At 63.0% G+C, this 15408-nt stretch overlaps 1 protein-coding gene across 2 annotated transcripts in view; it reads right to left on the minus strand.

Annotated features, from left to right (window-relative positions):
* PIEZO1 (piezo type mechanosensitive ion channel component 1 (Er blood group)) overlaps window positions 1–15408 on the minus strand; it is a gene marked incomplete at its 5' end in the record, with an annotated part of 59258 nt that overhangs the window by 3062 nt on the left and 40788 nt on the right. The window contains 36 exons of one of the 2 annotated variants that reach the window (XM_081106671.1): window positions 843–990; window positions 1068–1226; window positions 1368–1582; window positions 1666–1813; window positions 1902–2025; window positions 2265–2565; window positions 2748–2936; window positions 3010–3268; window positions 3353–3544; window positions 3722–3828; window positions 3973–4145; window positions 4231–4287; window positions 4363–4441; window positions 4931–5031; window positions 5574–5645; window positions 5958–6052; window positions 6134–6223; window positions 6567–6738; window positions 6976–7072; window positions 7165–7408; window positions 7625–7778; window positions 8473–8577; window positions 9297–9501; window positions 9985–10185; window positions 10287–10412; window positions 10949–11125; window positions 11260–11414; window positions 11602–11714; window positions 12112–12294; window positions 12404–12552; window positions 12628–12806; window positions 12887–12998; window positions 13594–13854; window positions 14335–14435; window positions 15069–15147; window positions 15229–15342. In XM_081106671.1, the coding sequence (XP_080962797.1) occupies window positions 843–990; window positions 1068–1226; window positions 1368–1582; window positions 1666–1813; window positions 1902–2025; window positions 2265–2565; window positions 2748–2936; window positions 3010–3268; window positions 3353–3544; window positions 3722–3828; window positions 3973–4145; window positions 4231–4287; window positions 4363–4441; window positions 4931–5031; window positions 5574–5645; window positions 5958–6052; window positions 6134–6223; window positions 6567–6738; window positions 6976–7072; window positions 7165–7408; window positions 7625–7778; window positions 8473–8577; window positions 9297–9501; window positions 9985–10185; window positions 10287–10412; window positions 10949–11125; window positions 11260–11414; window positions 11602–11714; window positions 12112–12294; window positions 12404–12552; window positions 12628–12806; window positions 12887–12998; window positions 13594–13854; window positions 14335–14435; window positions 15069–15147; window positions 15229–15342 (5436 nt within the window). Of the gene's footprint in view, window positions 1–842; window positions 991–1067; window positions 1227–1367; window positions 1583–1665; window positions 1814–1901; window positions 2026–2264; window positions 2566–2747; window positions 2937–3009; window positions 3269–3352; window positions 3545–3721; window positions 3829–3972; window positions 4146–4230; window positions 4288–4362; window positions 4442–4930; window positions 5032–5573; window positions 5646–5957; window positions 6053–6133; window positions 6224–6566; window positions 6739–6975; window positions 7073–7164; window positions 7409–7624; window positions 7779–8472; window positions 8578–9296; window positions 9502–9984; window positions 10186–10286; window positions 10413–10948; window positions 11126–11259; window positions 11421–11601; window positions 11715–12111; window positions 12295–12403; window positions 12553–12627; window positions 12807–12886; window positions 12999–13593; window positions 13855–14334; window positions 14436–15068; window positions 15148–15228; window positions 15343–15408 lie in introns of both variants that reach the window. The other variant, XM_081106670.1, reaches the window with a different exon arrangement.

Consider the following 15408-nt stretch of genomic DNA (forward strand, 5'->3'; position numbering starts at 1 on the left):
TCTATCACCATTTGGAACTGTTGAATAAAAGGTGGCATGAACCATAACCATAGACATAGACCTAGCACTAACCCTAACACTAGACTTAGCCCTAACCCTAACCCAACACTAACATTAACCCTAGCCCTAGCCCTAACCCTAACACTTTACCAAGTCCTAACTCTATCCCTACCTCTAAACCTAACCCTAGCCTTACCCATAACTCCTAACAACCAAAAAGTTAAACTATTCTGCCATAAAAAGAAATTGTGACACATACAACATGGATGAACTTTGATAATATGCTGAGTGAAAGAAGCCAGTCACAAAGGCCACCCTGATTTCATTTATATGAAATTTCCAGAACAGGCAAATCTATACAGCAGGTGGTGGCTGCCAGGAGCTGGGCAATGAGGGGAATGGACAGGGACTGCTAATGGGTACAAAGAGCATGTTCTAACATTGTGGTGATGGCTGCACAACTCTAAACATACTGAACCACCAAACTGTACACTTAAAATGGGCGAATCTTGTGTATGAATTCTCTCTGTAAACCTGCTAAAAAAGAACAAAAATTCAGCTAACGTTATGGCAGGCATATTCCACTGTGCAATTTGCTCAGGCCACTGCCAACTGCCCGCCCCTAACAGGGCAGAGTTCACTATCCCCTCTCCAAGAAGCCCCTCTGGCTGCCAGGGAGCGTTCTAGAAATGCTCTCTGGCCCACAGTGGCTCTCTGGCCTCATGTTGCCATGGTTTCCGAGCCCAAGGAGGGGCCGCCAGTGTTTGGTTCTTGCAGTTCCCGTCAGCCCCAATGGGGAGTGACCAGTGTCCCCTCTCTACCCTCGCCTTGGGCCCAGGCACCTTTTCTGTCTCTCGGCTGCACTTGATGATGAAGATGTTGGCATAGATGTCCTCCACACACATCCAGTTGGACAGCGACAGCGTGGTGTCTGTCCAAACCCAGTCCATCACGGCCCGCAGCTCCACCAGGAACGGCACCAGCCGGAACCTACCCGAGATGGGGGACCCATCAGGAGGGGCTGAGGGAGGGCAGCCTTGACCCCCCTTGGGCCGGCCCACACTCACCCCTGGAAGAGGAAGAGGTTGAGGTGGTTGTACTTCTTGGTGAGGAAGTTGCCAAGGATGCGGGTGGGGTAGCCACAGCGGATCTGGTAGGCGGACAGGGCGAAGTAGATGCACTTCACAAAGTACCACAGCTGGGCTACTGCGTTCTGGCTGAACATCCTAGGTGGGACAGGAAGCCCAGATCAGGGCACCCCGCCCGAGTCCAGTAGCTGGAGCCCCCAAGGTCGCTGGACCCAAATGCAGCTCTGCCAGGCACCACAAAGCACGTCTGCAGGCTGGGCCTGACCCCCCAGCACCCACCTCTCAGTGACAGCGGGCAAGATGAAGAACATCCAGACATGGATGGCCAGCACCAGGACGACCTGGAAGGCCAGCTTGCCCAGCACGGTCTTGCGTAGGTAGAGGGCACGGTCGATGACCATAGTGCTGAACTGGATCAGCAGCATGACCAGGAAGGCTTCCGGAACCTGGTCATCTGACAGGGAGGACGTGATGTCCGTCGCCGCTGAGTGCTTCTGTGGCCAGGAAAGGAAGGGTCAGGGAGAGCTGGGGTGGCCGCTGGGCTCTGCGCTCGCAGGGGCCCCTGAGCCCAGCTCACCCCAAAGGCCCAAAAGCCAAACATGATGATGATGAAGTCGACCACGTCGGCCAGGAACATGAGGGCGTAGACGTCAGTGGCTGCACGGTACTTGGTGTGCAGGATGTCGTGGAAGAAACGCCGCAGGGGCCGGTACACGCTCTGGGCCCTGCGGACAGGCGGAAGGGAGCTCAGCTCAGGACCTTGGTTGCTCCCACCCGCCCCTCCCCTAGGCCACTCCCAGCTTGGTCACTCACAGGGACAGGCAGAAGGTCTGCAGCCGGATGCCCACCGCCCTCACTCTTTCCCGGTGACGACTCCGCCTCTTCTGTCCCCGAGAGGCGGCTGCTGCCTCCTGCTCCTCATCCTCAGTCTCGGCTTCTGTGGGGGAGTAGTCACCACGGATGGACTGAGGCCTAGTTCAGCTCCTGACCATCCCGAGAGCCCCCCAGGGGGCTGCCATCACCCCATTTCACAGACCAGCAGGCTAAGCACAGCCCCCCCCCCCCCCCGGCACCACCAGCACTGGGCCCCTGGGGCTGCATCCTCTGGCTGGCGTGGTGACTCCCATGTGAGAGCTGGGTGGGCTGGGGTGGTTGCAGATTGACAGGGACATGTACCAACGGCTGCCGGTCCTTTGGGTTCTGCCATCTCCTTCCTCCTCCTCCTGAAACGCAGACCGATGCGCTTCGTGTCGTGGGGCTTGATCTCCACGTGTGGCTCTGAGGGCCCATCTCTCACTTCTACTTGGATGTCATCCTCGGCGGTGGCCCCAGCCACCCCCAGCTCCTCCTGGGGCCCTGTGCTCTCCTCAGTCTGGAGTCCCAGCAGGGCTGGCTCCTCCTCAGGCTCCTCCTTCCCCTGGCCTCCGTCAGGCTCCTTGGAGAGCGGGTCCTCCTCGTGGTCCCAGAGGCCATAGCACTGTGGAAGGAAGGAAGGAAGGAGGGCCTTGGGGGGGCAGGCGTGGCTGCACGGGCAGCTCTTGGACCAGGCAAGATGGCCAGGCCCACCCCGGGACCCACAGTGTCCAGCTTCGCCTCCTGGAACAAGATGGCTGCGAGGTGCCCGCCTGCTGCCCACCTGCCCTGGCACCTGGCACTCACCAGCAGCTGGGAACGATGGAAGAAGAGGGCCAGGAGCTGCACCAGGTCGTACTTGATGTAGCCGTCAGTCTTCTCCAGGCCCAGGATGCGAGGCGGGAAGTAGGGCTTGTTCTCGTAGCGCCGCAGCACCGTGTGGCTGTTCCAGGGGAAGAAGCCAAACTGGAACAGGTATTTGGTGACCACCATGACCTGCGGGGCAGCGGGGCTCAGCATGGCGGGCGGGGCCAGGACCACCCCTTCCGCCCCCCAGGCCGCTGCCCACCTCAGTGAAGACGATGGCCGTCATCCAGAAGCGCTTGCTGGGCCGTGGGATGGACAGCATGGCCCACAAGAAGACCAGCACAGGCAACACGAGGGAGGTGGCCGAGGCGGTGACCATATGGTTGAGCACAATGATGAAATAGCAGAGCAGCTCAGAGTGGGCAGCCACGCACTGGTACACGGCCTGCAGCAGCCGCAGCGCCCGGCCCTGCCCGGCCTCGAACTGCTCAGCCTCCTCTAGCTCTGGGATGCGCAGGCACCTGCAGGGTCCATGTTCAGGTAGGTTCTGGCCCCAGGCCTAGGCCCACCTGCCCCCGGCCCCACCGGCCGCCCCTCACACACACCGGTCAAGGAGCAGCTCGCTGGCCGTGCGCATCCGGGTCCGGGTGCTAGCGGGAAGCTCTCGGGAGCCGTGTAGAGAAGCCCTGGGCTCGGTGACCATCTCCTCACTGCCACTGCGGGTGTTGTAGCCCGTGCTCAGGGGGCTGCTGGGGTCCTCGGGCGTGCTGCTTATGGGCTCTTCTGCCCCCAGCCCACTGTGGGAGGGGAGGCTGGTCACAGACGGCAGGAGGGCCTCAAGGTCCCTGCGGGACAGGGGCTGGGAGGCTACGTGCCCAAGCATAGCCGCTGGGGTGTCCCTGGCTCTGGGCCTGAGAGCAGGTCAGATGCAGTGGGTCCTGGCTTCCACCTGAGCCCCTGCAGCCCATACCTACCTCGAAGCTGTGCTAGGCACATCACGTGCCTCCGAGGGGCCTGTTCGCATGGCCTCAGCCTCACTCGAGTACAGCTGGTCCAGCACGCCCCGGTGCACCTCTCTACCCTGCAGGGCACACAAGGGGGGTAGGGAGGTGGTCCTCCCGGTGTGGGGGAGGAGGGGGTGGGGCAGGCACAGGGGTAAGGTAGCGTGGCAGGGCATGGTGGCAGGGGTGGGGGTGTGATGGGGTCGCGGTATGGTGGCACCCACCCTGAGCAGCTCCTGTGTGAGCAGGTAGCGCTCAGCACGCAGCACGTTACTCATGGCGCGGTGGTGCCGAGTGAAGGTGTACAGCCAGCGCGTCAGCCCGTCCACCAGCGCCTGTCCCAGCACCCACAGGAACTGCATGGTGCTCAGCACCCGCTGCATCACATGGCTCCGGCCTGCAGGGAGGGGGATTGGCGTGAGAATCCTGGAGGGGCAGCCGGCGTGAGAACCCCAACCCCGAACCCCCAGGGCCCACGTTACCTGCCACCTCGTCTGCTGGACCCTCTGCCAACTCTGCCTCTGGACGCGGGCCGCCTCCTGGGCATAAGGGAGCTGGTCAGCGCCTTGTAGCCCTACATTCCCCACCCACTACCCGCACTCAGCCGGACTCACCCACAGGCAGCTGTGCCTGCTCCTGCCGCCGCCGCCTCAGCACCGTCTGGGCGTTGGTCACCCATGCCTGGTACGCCATCTGCAGGACAGGGCCTCGGGTTAGCGCCTGCTTCCCAGGCCCAGTCGCCCTGGGCTCAGCGCAGCTGGGCACCTGCAGCCTGAGCCGGGGCAGGAAGTGGGCCCCATGGGGCTGTTGTGGGAGGAAAGGGCAGTTTGCACAGCCCACCCGCCACATCACGGCTCTCACTTAGCACCCAGGCCTCAGGCCGGAACCAGGGACACAAAGGTGGACAAGAGGCTCCTGGCTCAGAAGACAGATGTGCAACCAGCAAACATAATGAGCCCTCTTGAAGGCCAGGCCACCGGTGGCCACCACAGGCCTGGGGGTCAGAGTTGGGACCGCAGAAGGAGGTGGGCAGAGGCACAGAGCTGCCATGACCTATGGCCCCCCGTCTGGCTGGTAGACTCAGGAGGTCTGAACCGGGCTGGGCACCTGTCCTCCCTGTGCTGGCCTGGCCCAGGTGCTCCATGGACAGGGGAAGGCAGCCAGGGGACCCTTCCACCTCACCTGGAAGGCACTCTGTGCCGATGGCCTGGGGTCCTCGGGCTGGGCCTCCTCCTCCTCCTCACTGTCAGACTCGAACAGGAAGTAGTCCCCAGAGTGGATGACTGTGGGCAGTGTGGGGTTCAGCTGGCCGTCCCCCACGTGGGGTTGGGCTCTGCAAGACTCTCACGTTCATGGGTTTGCGGGGGCAGTAACAGGCCTGGCTGTACTGCCCAGCTTGGGTTCCCTCAGCATCCTGTGACCCCAGGGGCCAAGGCCCGCATGCCCCCAACCCCCCTCCCCAGGACAGCCTCAGTGGCTGGAGGCAGGGAGCAGCAGGCTGGAGGACGGAGGCACATGCACAGGACACATGCCAGAGTGGCGGGACGAGACCAGACGGGACGAGAGGGACACAGGGAGGGGCCAGGAGAGGAGAGGAGAGGCTGGGAGTGGGCAGTGATAATTCAGACTTCGGAATCCCCGAGTTATAAAATGCAGAGCCGGTTGTGGGGGGCCCAGCCCCTTGTTACTGCACGGCCGGCACCCAGGCTGCAGGTCAGTACCGGCAAGCTGTACACCCCAAAGGCGGTAGCAACTGAGAAGTGAGGGGGTACCCAACACACAGCAGCTTGAGAGAGTGGTCATGGTGGCCAGGCTGGGGCAGTACCTGTGGCGTGGTCCAGCCAGGGCCGCCACCACTGTGTCCGTGGTGGGGAGGAGCCCCCTGGACGGCCGGGACCTGTGAAGGGGAGGGGGTGGCGAGCATGAGCCAGCAGGGAGAGTCATGGAGAATGAGGGTGTCCCCTACAGCAGAGACACACAGAGCCCCTTCAGTGACCAGCACCCTCCCATGGTGCTATGCGGCGGAGGACAGCCCACATGTGCAGACGGACAATCACTGGCAGGCTGAGTGGCCTGCAGGGACAGAGTGACCACATGGCACAGGACAGGGGGGCCGGAAGCCCTGTGACGTCACGTGGCACAGACGCGGACAGGCTCCAGCGGCACAGATGCACCAGTGCTCGGGGGCCTGGGGGCTCGATCCACTCACCTGGCTCCTGGCCGGGGTCCAGGGCCTCCTGGGAGTGGCCGAGGCCCACCGGGCCCTGCCTGTGCTTTTCCTGCTTGGCGCGGATACGTTCCATCCTGTGGGTGGGAGACGACTCTGAGCATCGGGCCAGACGGGAAAACACCCCCACCCATCCCGGTCCCCCAGACGGCACCTACTGTCTTTTCAGCTGGGCCAGGGACTTCTCCTCGGCCTTGCGGTGGTAGTCGATGCTTTTGAGGTTGGCAGCGTTGTACAGGGCGAAGCCCCTGTGGGAGTCGGTGAAGCCAGGGGTGAGCGCCAGTCTTACGAGCTCCCGCCCCTGGGCTTAGCCCACCCCCCAGCCGCCCAGGTCCTCCCTGCTCACAGGCTAGCTCTCCAACATGACACCCCATCTGGTGGGGTGCACCTCAGGCCAGCGTCGGGCAAGAGGAGGACTGACACGCCAGCCCACAGAAAGCTAGGGCTGAGACCACATGCCGTGGACAGTGTGCACTCAGGCCCTGAGGAGTGCTGATTGACCCATGGCCCTCAGTCGCTCTAGGAGACCTGTGACATCCGGGCACAGTGCCCTGCCCTAGAGGGGCGCAGGGGATCCAAGGCGGGGCCAACCTGGAGGCCTGCAGAGCAGTGGCCTGGAGCTCGGCCTTGACGTGCAGGAAGTAGTAGCTGAGGAAGACGCGGCGCTGCAGCAGCAGGAACAGGAAACAGACACTGTCCCAGAGGACGCCGGCCTCCTCCACTGGCAGCAGGCAGTCCTGGTCCCTGCCCAGCATCTCCTTGGCTGTGAGACAGGGCCCAGCACGGGTCAGGGGCGTGATCGGGGTCAGGAACACGGGTGGGATCAGGGGTGTGGGGCAGAGGTTGGGGACCTGAGTCAGAGGCAGGGCTCGAGCACATTTGTTGAGGATCAGGATGCAGATCAAGACCATGGGGCGGGGGTGGGGGAACGGATAGGGGCCTGGGTCCCTGAGGAGTGCGCGTCCCTGACACCCCCAGCCACCGGCCCTCTCCCACTCACGGTCATAGTAGCCTTTGACCGTGCACACGAGGCTGAACAGCTGGATGACCCAGCAGAAGCTGCTCTGCATTTGCTCCACGAAGACACAGGACAGGAGCTGGGGGCGGGAGGAGGGTCAGCCAGCCCCCGGGACTGGGTTTGGGTTTGGGGTGGGGGGCTGGGGCGGGGCAGGCTGGCCGGCCGGCTCACCGAGAGCATGTTCTTGGAGATGATGACGGTGACGTTGTAGAGGATGAGGCAGTCCCACAGCACGAGGCGGGTGCGCGTCCCCTTCTGCAGCAGGGAGGTGCCGAAGAGCAGCAGGTAGAAACAGGCCAGCAGGTAGCCCAGCCCGAAGACGCTGATGCGCGTAGCCCCCGTGATGAACACCACCACCAGCACCAGCCAGAAGAGGTAGCGGAAGACAGCGACTTTCAGCATGTCGAGGTAGGACCTGCGGGGCGGGGTGCCGGTTACCCCACCTGCCCCCACAGCCTCGGGCCAGAGGAACTCCCGGAGGCCCCTCTGCTGCAAGGTCAACGTCCGCCCCTCGTCTTGTCCCAGGGCACCACCGGCTGCACTTGCCCCAGGCTCCATCCTAGCCAGGGGTGTCTGTCAGCCCCGCAGCCCCAGACTGGGCTCTGCAGGCTGGCAACACCCCGGGACCCACCTACAGTGAACGAAGTTGGGCACGGGGTTGGGCTCCCCCCGCAGAGGCTCCAGGCGGTCGGTGTTGGCGCCGGCCATGTGCTGCCACTCCTCGGTGCGCTCAGCCAAGAATACCTGCCACTGCTGGGAGGCGCAGAGCAGCAGCAGGAAGTCACCTGCGGATACACGGGAGGCCGCTGCCGCACAACCCCGGGAACCGCTGGCCTTGCGGAGGCCTGGCACACGACCGGCACAGGGCACTGACCTCGTACCCAGACCAGAGAGAAGCATGGTGTGTGCGTGTGGGGGCTGGGCAGACACATGTCTATGAGTGTGAACATGGCGGGTGATGTCCATATGTGGACATGGATGTTGGGGATCACGCCTGTGTACATGTTCTGTGTATCTGGGCACCACAGACACATTAGGAAATGAGTTAACGTGCCTGACTGCACACCCCGTGGGCATCAGTCTGTGCACACCTGCATCTCCCTCTGCCCACCTGTGCACACCTGCATCCACACCAGCATCCACCCCCACATCCATACCTACAACCATCTCTGCATCCACACCTGTGTGCACACCTGCATACACACCTGATGACAGGGTGTGCACATGTGAGGAGGGCCTCAGTGCCATGGGACTATCCTGCAGGACTAGGCGCACCCATGAAAGGACCCCGCACCCCACCCCCCCGCACCCCCACGTCCTGCCGGGGAACCACAGCATTGGGCCAGCTGGCAAGGCCTGGACAACGCACTCCTCGATAGCTGAAGGGAGCGTCTGCGCTTGCCCGCTGCCCGTGCAGAACCTCCTTGGCCTTCAATGAGGCTGGCGGGTGGACAAAGGGCCCAGCCAGTGGGCACTCACTGATGAGGTTGGTGGAGTTGGGGGCCATGAAGAAGTCAGGCAGGTACAGCCACTTGATGAGCACCGAATTCATGGGGATGGCCTGGCTCCAGCGCCAGGGGTAGTCTGTGGGTAGAGGGAGCGTGTCAGGGCTCCGGACAGCCTGTCCCTTCCCCATTGGCTGGCCCACAGCCTCTAGGGGTCCAGTGTCCACGGTTCTTCATCCACATCCACATTCACAGTCAGCCTCAAAAACACCGCCACTCTCCCTTGGAGTCCGAGAGCATACAGGTCCAGAGCTCCCAGCACATGCTTAACTACACGTTTCCCAGGGATAGACCGCACCCCAGGCCCCCATGGGAGCAACTGTGTGAAGCTAGAGGGCGGCAGGTGGGCAGGGCAGTCTCCTGAGCGCTGGCCATGGTATGGCTGGATCACACGAGACGTCATTACACACCTTCAGAACGGCTAATCCTATAAAAATAGCGACACCACCAAATACTGGCGAGGATGTGGAAGGACTGGATCGCACACAGGCTGCCGGGGAGATGTGAAACAGGACAGCCTCTCTGGGCTTTTATGCCAGAGAAATGAAAACTATGCCACGCAAAACCTAGACACCAGCGTTCACAGCCCCCAACTGGAAATGAGACGTCTCCCTGCGTGAAAGGTCAAACCAGCTATGGTACATCCAAACACTATACGACCGGCACGGAAAAGGAAGTACCGATACACTCACACAGGGCAGGGGGAAACGCCCGGGGCACTGCACGCGGCCACAGCCACGCACGCTGGCTCACGCCGTACTCCTGCCCACACCCGCCCGCAGCCTGCACCCTGCTCACCAATGCACAGCGCTGGGGGGATGCCCAGGCACAGCAGGTACTGGTACAGCAGGAAGAGCGTCAGGAAGAGGCAGTAGTTGGGCCAGAGACGGGCGATGGCCCTCCGGCGCCGGCGGGTGAGGATGGCCACCAGCCAGCAGCCGTGCAGGATGACCATAAAGTTCATGCGCTGCCCAATCACATTCACGGCCATCAGGAAGCAGATCTGGGGGTGGCAGAAGGGCAAGAGGAGATGAGAATGGGAGATGGAGGGAACTGGTGGAGGGCCTTTCTTGGACCTGCCTCCAGGCAGCCGGGGGCCCAGCAGGCTGGCTCGGAGGGTCACAGGCAGCACAGGGAGCAGAACACCTTCGCCTCGAGGCAGGTGGGCCTGCAGCCTAGGCTCACGGCAGCCCGCGCCATGCTCCTGGAGGGATGGAGAGGCTGGACGTGGCTCCCCCGTGCCAGGGGGGAGACTGAGGCTAGGAGGCTCTGTGGCAAAGCTGAGACTCTGACCCAGTCTCCAGCCCGAGTCCTGGCCCCCCTGTCCTTACCCCACAGGCCAGCCTTGCCCGGGAGAACACAGCACTCTTGGTGGTCCACCTCCTGTCCCCCCAGGCGGCCCCTGTGCACCTGTACACGGCAGATGCTCAACCAAGGCCCCTCCCCCGAGGGCGGCACAGACCTCTGATGGTGAGGGGCGACTCACCTCCAGCCCAAATTTGTAGAAAAAGAAGTTGATGAAGTACTTGACACAGCTAAGCAGGTCCCGGTCCAGCTGCTGGCGGGTGCCTTCGATGCAGACGGCCTGGGCGGGCAGCGGGGCCAGCTGGTGCTGCCGGCGGTGGTGCTCCTGGCGCCGGTACACAATGGCCTCGAACACCAGCAGCAGCAGGATCTGCAGGTGGTTCTGGGGAGGGGGACAGTGAGGCCCTCCAGTCCTGCCTCCAACCCCCGAATGCCCCAGTCTCCTCGGTCCCACCCTGCCCGCCGCCTTGGCCCTGCTCTCACCTGGATGTAGCCCAGGTTTGGGAAGCCCTTCCGTACCCCAAACCAGTTGGCCGGGTCGATGGGCCCCCGGTACAGCAAGGACTGGTTGATCTCCGTCTTCTGCAGGTTGGTGCTATTGGGGAGGGGCTGGGAGACGGGGGCAGTGTCAGCACCTGCCCCCCGCTGGTCACTGGACGCTGACCCAGCCCTGCCTTGAGTCCCTGTCCCAACAACAGCTCCACAACAGGTCTGGGCCAGGCCACAGCTGCCCCCAGCCAGGGATACGGGGGTGCTGTCAGCCTCGAGACCACCTTAATGGAGAAGGGGACAGGGTGACTAGGGATGGGGAGGCTTCAGCAGGGGTCGCGGGGGACGTAAAGAGAAGCTCTGGGCAGGGGCTCCCCTGAGTGGCCTCCCCCTCCCCGGTCTGGCTGGGGCTCCCCTGCGCTTGAGGAGACATCTGGCCCCGGCACCACCTCACCCGCGACCTGAACTTCAGCAGGGAGTTAGCCGAGTCAGGACGCTTCTCTAGCCCAGACACCCTGGCATGGGGAGTGGGTCCCCCATAGACCAGGTCGAAGGACATATCCTCCGGGCAGCTCCTGGCCCCGAGGACGGCCCTCTGCATCCGTCCCTCACACCCTGCACCAAAGGAGCCGTCCCTGCAGCCCCGCGTGGCGCACCTCAGTGCAGTTGTTGGAGTACTTGTGGGGGCTGACGACCTTGAGCTGGTAGAGCATCTTGCACACGATGATGATGCAGGTCCACACGGTGGACAGACAGGAGGCCATGGGCCGGAAGCGGGGGTAGGGCAGGGCGAAGGCCCAGAGCACCACCAGCAGGAGGTTCATCACTGACACCTGTGCGACAGCCAGGCAGGGGGGCTGAGCCAGGCAGGCGGGCCCTCCCTCCTGCGGCCCGGGATGCGGGGAGGCCCAAGCGGTGCCCTGAGGGGCCCGCTGCAGACAAGGGAGGTAGGTGTGTGTCCTCTCACCTCCTTTAGGGCCACCCAGACGGTGTACAGGGCCACCAGCTTAAAGATGTGCAGCTCCAGCAGGCGTCGCACGAACAGCTGCACGCGGGTGAGGACGTTCGAGAAGCTGGCGGACAAGTCCAGCAGCCGCTCGGCCACCAGGCCCCATTTGTTGGCTGTGACTGTGGCGGGCGGGGGGGGGGGGGGGGAGCAGGTGTTGAGAAGGGAACAGGCACTCTGGACCTGGGGCTGGTCTGTCCTGGGTAGACAGGACTCCCCTGGGGCTCATAGGGGACCCACCCGGTGACCCGGCTCCTTGGCACCCTACACTCACCTCAGGGGCTGTACTCCCTTCTGACTTACCTTCCGGGACCTGCGTGGCCTGGTTGGAGCCAGCAGTGCCCAACCCCTGGTCCCTGGGGGCTTCCTCCTCCTCGTCCTGCTGCAACAATGGGGTCCCGCTCACTGCGTCCTGCCTAGGACAGGCCCCGGAAGTGTCACTTCCTCCCAGTGCTCCTGCCCTCCTGGGCTAACAGTGCCCCCTCCTGCCTCTGCTGGGTGACCTGTGCTATTTGTGCTGCAACCGTTAGGTCAGATCATGCGGCCCAGCTGACTTTCCACCGTGGAGACCCCGCTGGGTCAGAGAAAACATCTCCTACCTGAGGCCCCTCGGCATTTGAAGACGATGGCCAAGGCCTTCCCACGGCTCCGGGTCCCCCACCCGAATCCCACCAGCCGCCTTCCCCTCCCCGACAAGGCCATTCTCTGTGCAGGTTCAAGGTGGAGACACTCTGCGAGCCCCTGTGCCCCCACTGCCCACCCCCCACCAGCCAAGACCAGAGCCCGCACTCCTCAGAGGCAGGGCGGGCGCACCTGTGAGCCCAGCGGGGGCGGCAGGCGCCGGGCAGGGGGATGTGCTCCAGGTCGGTGAGCTGCATGAAGGGCCGGTGGAAGTAGTGCAGCTGCAGGATGCAGGCGAGCAGGAAGAAGCCAGGGATGAGGATGCTGGAGAAGAGCTCGGACACGCTGAACTGCTCCAGGCCCAGGTCCCCCAGCCTGTGCGGGGAGCACCGTCAGCACCGCCCGGGCCCTGCAGCCCCCGACGCAGAGGAGACGAGGGGCCCAAGCCCGGACCTCGCCCGCCGCCCACCCACTGGCGACTCACTGCTCGTCAGTGAAGCCTGTCAGGTTGCGCCAGTACATGGGGAAGTCCTGGAACTGGAAGGTGTAGACAGCGATGAGCACCAGCATGGTGTAGGCCACCACCAGCCACCAGAACACCTTGAGCAGCTTCCTCCACAGGCTGTAGTAGACCTGCAGGACGAGCTGTGTGAGGCGCCTGCAGGGAGGCCGGCCTGCGTGAGGGGCCCGCCTGCCCGCCCCCGGTACCTGGAAGAGGGTGAGGCAGAGCAGGAAGAGGAACATGTAGACGATCTTGTAGACGACGAGGCGGCCTGCGAAGCTGACCACGATGAACATGCCGGCGCACACGTAGATCCAGTACTTGACATAGATGCCGGTGACCAGCTCCCCCAGGCTCCGGAGCAGCGTCCGAGTCCGCGTGGGCTCTGGGGGCCAAGCCAGGGGACCCGGGTGTGACTTCAGGGTCAGGCGGGAGGGGGCTGGCCCAACTGCCCCGCCCACTTACCTGTGTCCGCCACAGTGACCTCCATCAGCGCGGAGGGCGTCTTCTTCCTCCTCAGCAGCTTTTCCTTGACAAACTGGCGCAGCAGGAGCCAGAAGGTCAGGGTATACAGCAACTGCGATGGGGAGGGCAGTGTCACTGAGGGGTGGGCAGCCTGGCACCCCTCCCAGAGCCAGGGCCCAGCCCAGAAAGATGTGGGCAGGGGGGACCCCAGCAGGGAGGCGGCCAGCCCGGCCCCTGTAGGAACAAGCTCATCCTGTTGCTTACACACCTGCACACAAGTTCATGCACAAGTGAACACATGTGCACACTAGGCTCATATATCTGCATATGTTCACACATATGTGTGTAGAAGTTCATATGTTTGCATGCACACCAGCATACACATACTTGCACACAGGCTCAAACATCTCACACAGTGAGATATGACCCTCTGAGGCCCAGGGGCAGCACGTGACACTAACAGAACCTATGCTAGGGAGACCGGACAGTGCCCCCTAAAACACAAGGTCATCACTCATGCACTCCAGCAACTACTCTGGGCTGGCCAACAGGGACCCCGTGGTGACCACTCAACAAGGGCCTGCCCTCCTGAGCTCCCCCTCCACGGGGAGCTGGCCCACAAACAGGATGGCACTGTCTTGGGTCCTCACGCAGACACCCAAGGCACCAGCACATGCTCACAGGTGCCCTGGAGTGAGGGCACTCACCATGGCACCGAGGTCCAGGCAGGGGTAGCGCGTGTGCTCCAGCCCCAGCTGGCGCAGGCTGACGGGACCCAGGGTGCTGGGCAGCTCCGAGCGCAGGTCCATGGCCCACACGTAGCGCAGGCTGCACAGCGTCAGCCCGTAGAGCAGGATGAAGGGCGAGCAGAGCATGGCCATCTGGTGGCGGCTGCGCACAGTCCAGATGAGGCAGGCCCAGAGCAGCAGCACGAAGGTCAGCCAGCTGTGGTAGGTGATGCTCCACACCTGGTGGCAGGGGCCGGTGGGCATGGCTGCATAGTCCACCTGGCCCCGTCCCGACCTGCTCCCTCAGGATGCCGAGGGGGCAGGGCCTCAGGGAGGCTCAGAGAGAAAGGCGAACATGCCCATCGGCCTGGAGCACAGTGGCACAGGACACACGCCACCCCCACACCACACATGATCACACACATTCATATGCATGCACAAATACCCTCATACACACACTCACAATTCATATACACACATGTTCTCACACATACACATGAACACATGTTCACACATGCCCACACATACAAACACATGCTCACACACACACACGCTCACATACGCAGCTGTGGGCTAGCCAGGGTGACTCTTGGCCAGCAGGACACAGCTGCCTTCATTTCTGGTGAGGACGCATCAGGCTGTGAAACATGGGCCACCATCCACCTCGCATACGTGTGAAAGAACCCCCAGGAAGGGCCCACCAGCCTGTCTGCTCCTTACCATCATGGCGATGAGGGCACACACGTAGCTCTGGTCCATGATGAGGTGGCCCAGGCCATGCAGTGGAGATGTCTCTCTTGGCTCAGCCAGCCTGGGGTGCACTAGAGGGTGGTGCCAGGGTTACCTGGGAAGCTCTCATACCAACAGGCCAGACCCCTCACCCACACTTGACTTTGCCCTGTAATGTGGCTGGGGTGCGGGAGCAGCAGCCCAGTGGGAGGAGGCTCCGGGGGCAGAAAAGGCAGGCTCCTATCTGGCACTGCCCCCACTGCCATGTGACTGGGCATCCTGGCCCTCTCCAGGCTGCCATGTCCAAGGCTCTGAAGAGAAAGAGGGACAAGATGGCCAGAACCCCTCCCACCTCGGTGGCTATGCAAGTCCTCAGGCGCCAGCTTTGAGGCCAGTGATTCAGCTCCTGCTTTGTGCAGGGGCAAGTCACAAAACGGAAATCAAGGCTTCGGGCAGAAAGAACACCCAGAAAATTACCCAGTCCTACCCAGCTGCCATCTGCCCAGATGACAGACAGCCACCCTGGGCCTCTGGGCCAGCCCAGGGCGGAGCAGTCCAGTTCTCCAGAATCTGGGAGGTAGGTGCCCCGGAAGGTCAGCAGCATGACTCCTGACAAGCACAGCTGGAGAGGCCAACATGCGAGACAACCCAGTGGCCACCAGGGGGCAGCAGCAGTGTGCCCACAGAAGGTGATATTTCTAGGCTGCCACGGTGTGTCTACTCACAGGGGCGCTGCTGGACCGGGCTGTGGCTACTCAGGTCATGCACGATGCAGTTGTCAGCCTCAGGGTCAGGCATCGTGTGCTGAAGAGGCAAGCCAAGACCTAGTGAGCCAAGCCCACGGGCAGGTGGGCTCACCCCCATCACTCAGCCCAGCCTCCTTACCTGGGTAGCACCCTCCTCCTTGGTGGCTGCACCCCTGGCCTTGTCCTGGGGCCAGTGGTCCACCTCAGTCAGCTCCACCTCCCGCTCCTCGACACCCTCAGCCGCCACCTTTTTCTGCAGAGACCAGAGCAGAGCTCAGTCCCCCACCCTGCCCGAGAGCCACGGCCTGACGGGGGATGG

The sequence above is a fragment of the Myotis nattereri genome (genome assembly GCF_964212035.1).
Source record: "Myotis nattereri genome assembly, chromosome: 15".
In the NCBI taxonomy this organism is placed as follows: domain Eukaryota; kingdom Metazoa; phylum Chordata; class Mammalia; order Chiroptera; family Vespertilionidae; genus Myotis; species Myotis nattereri.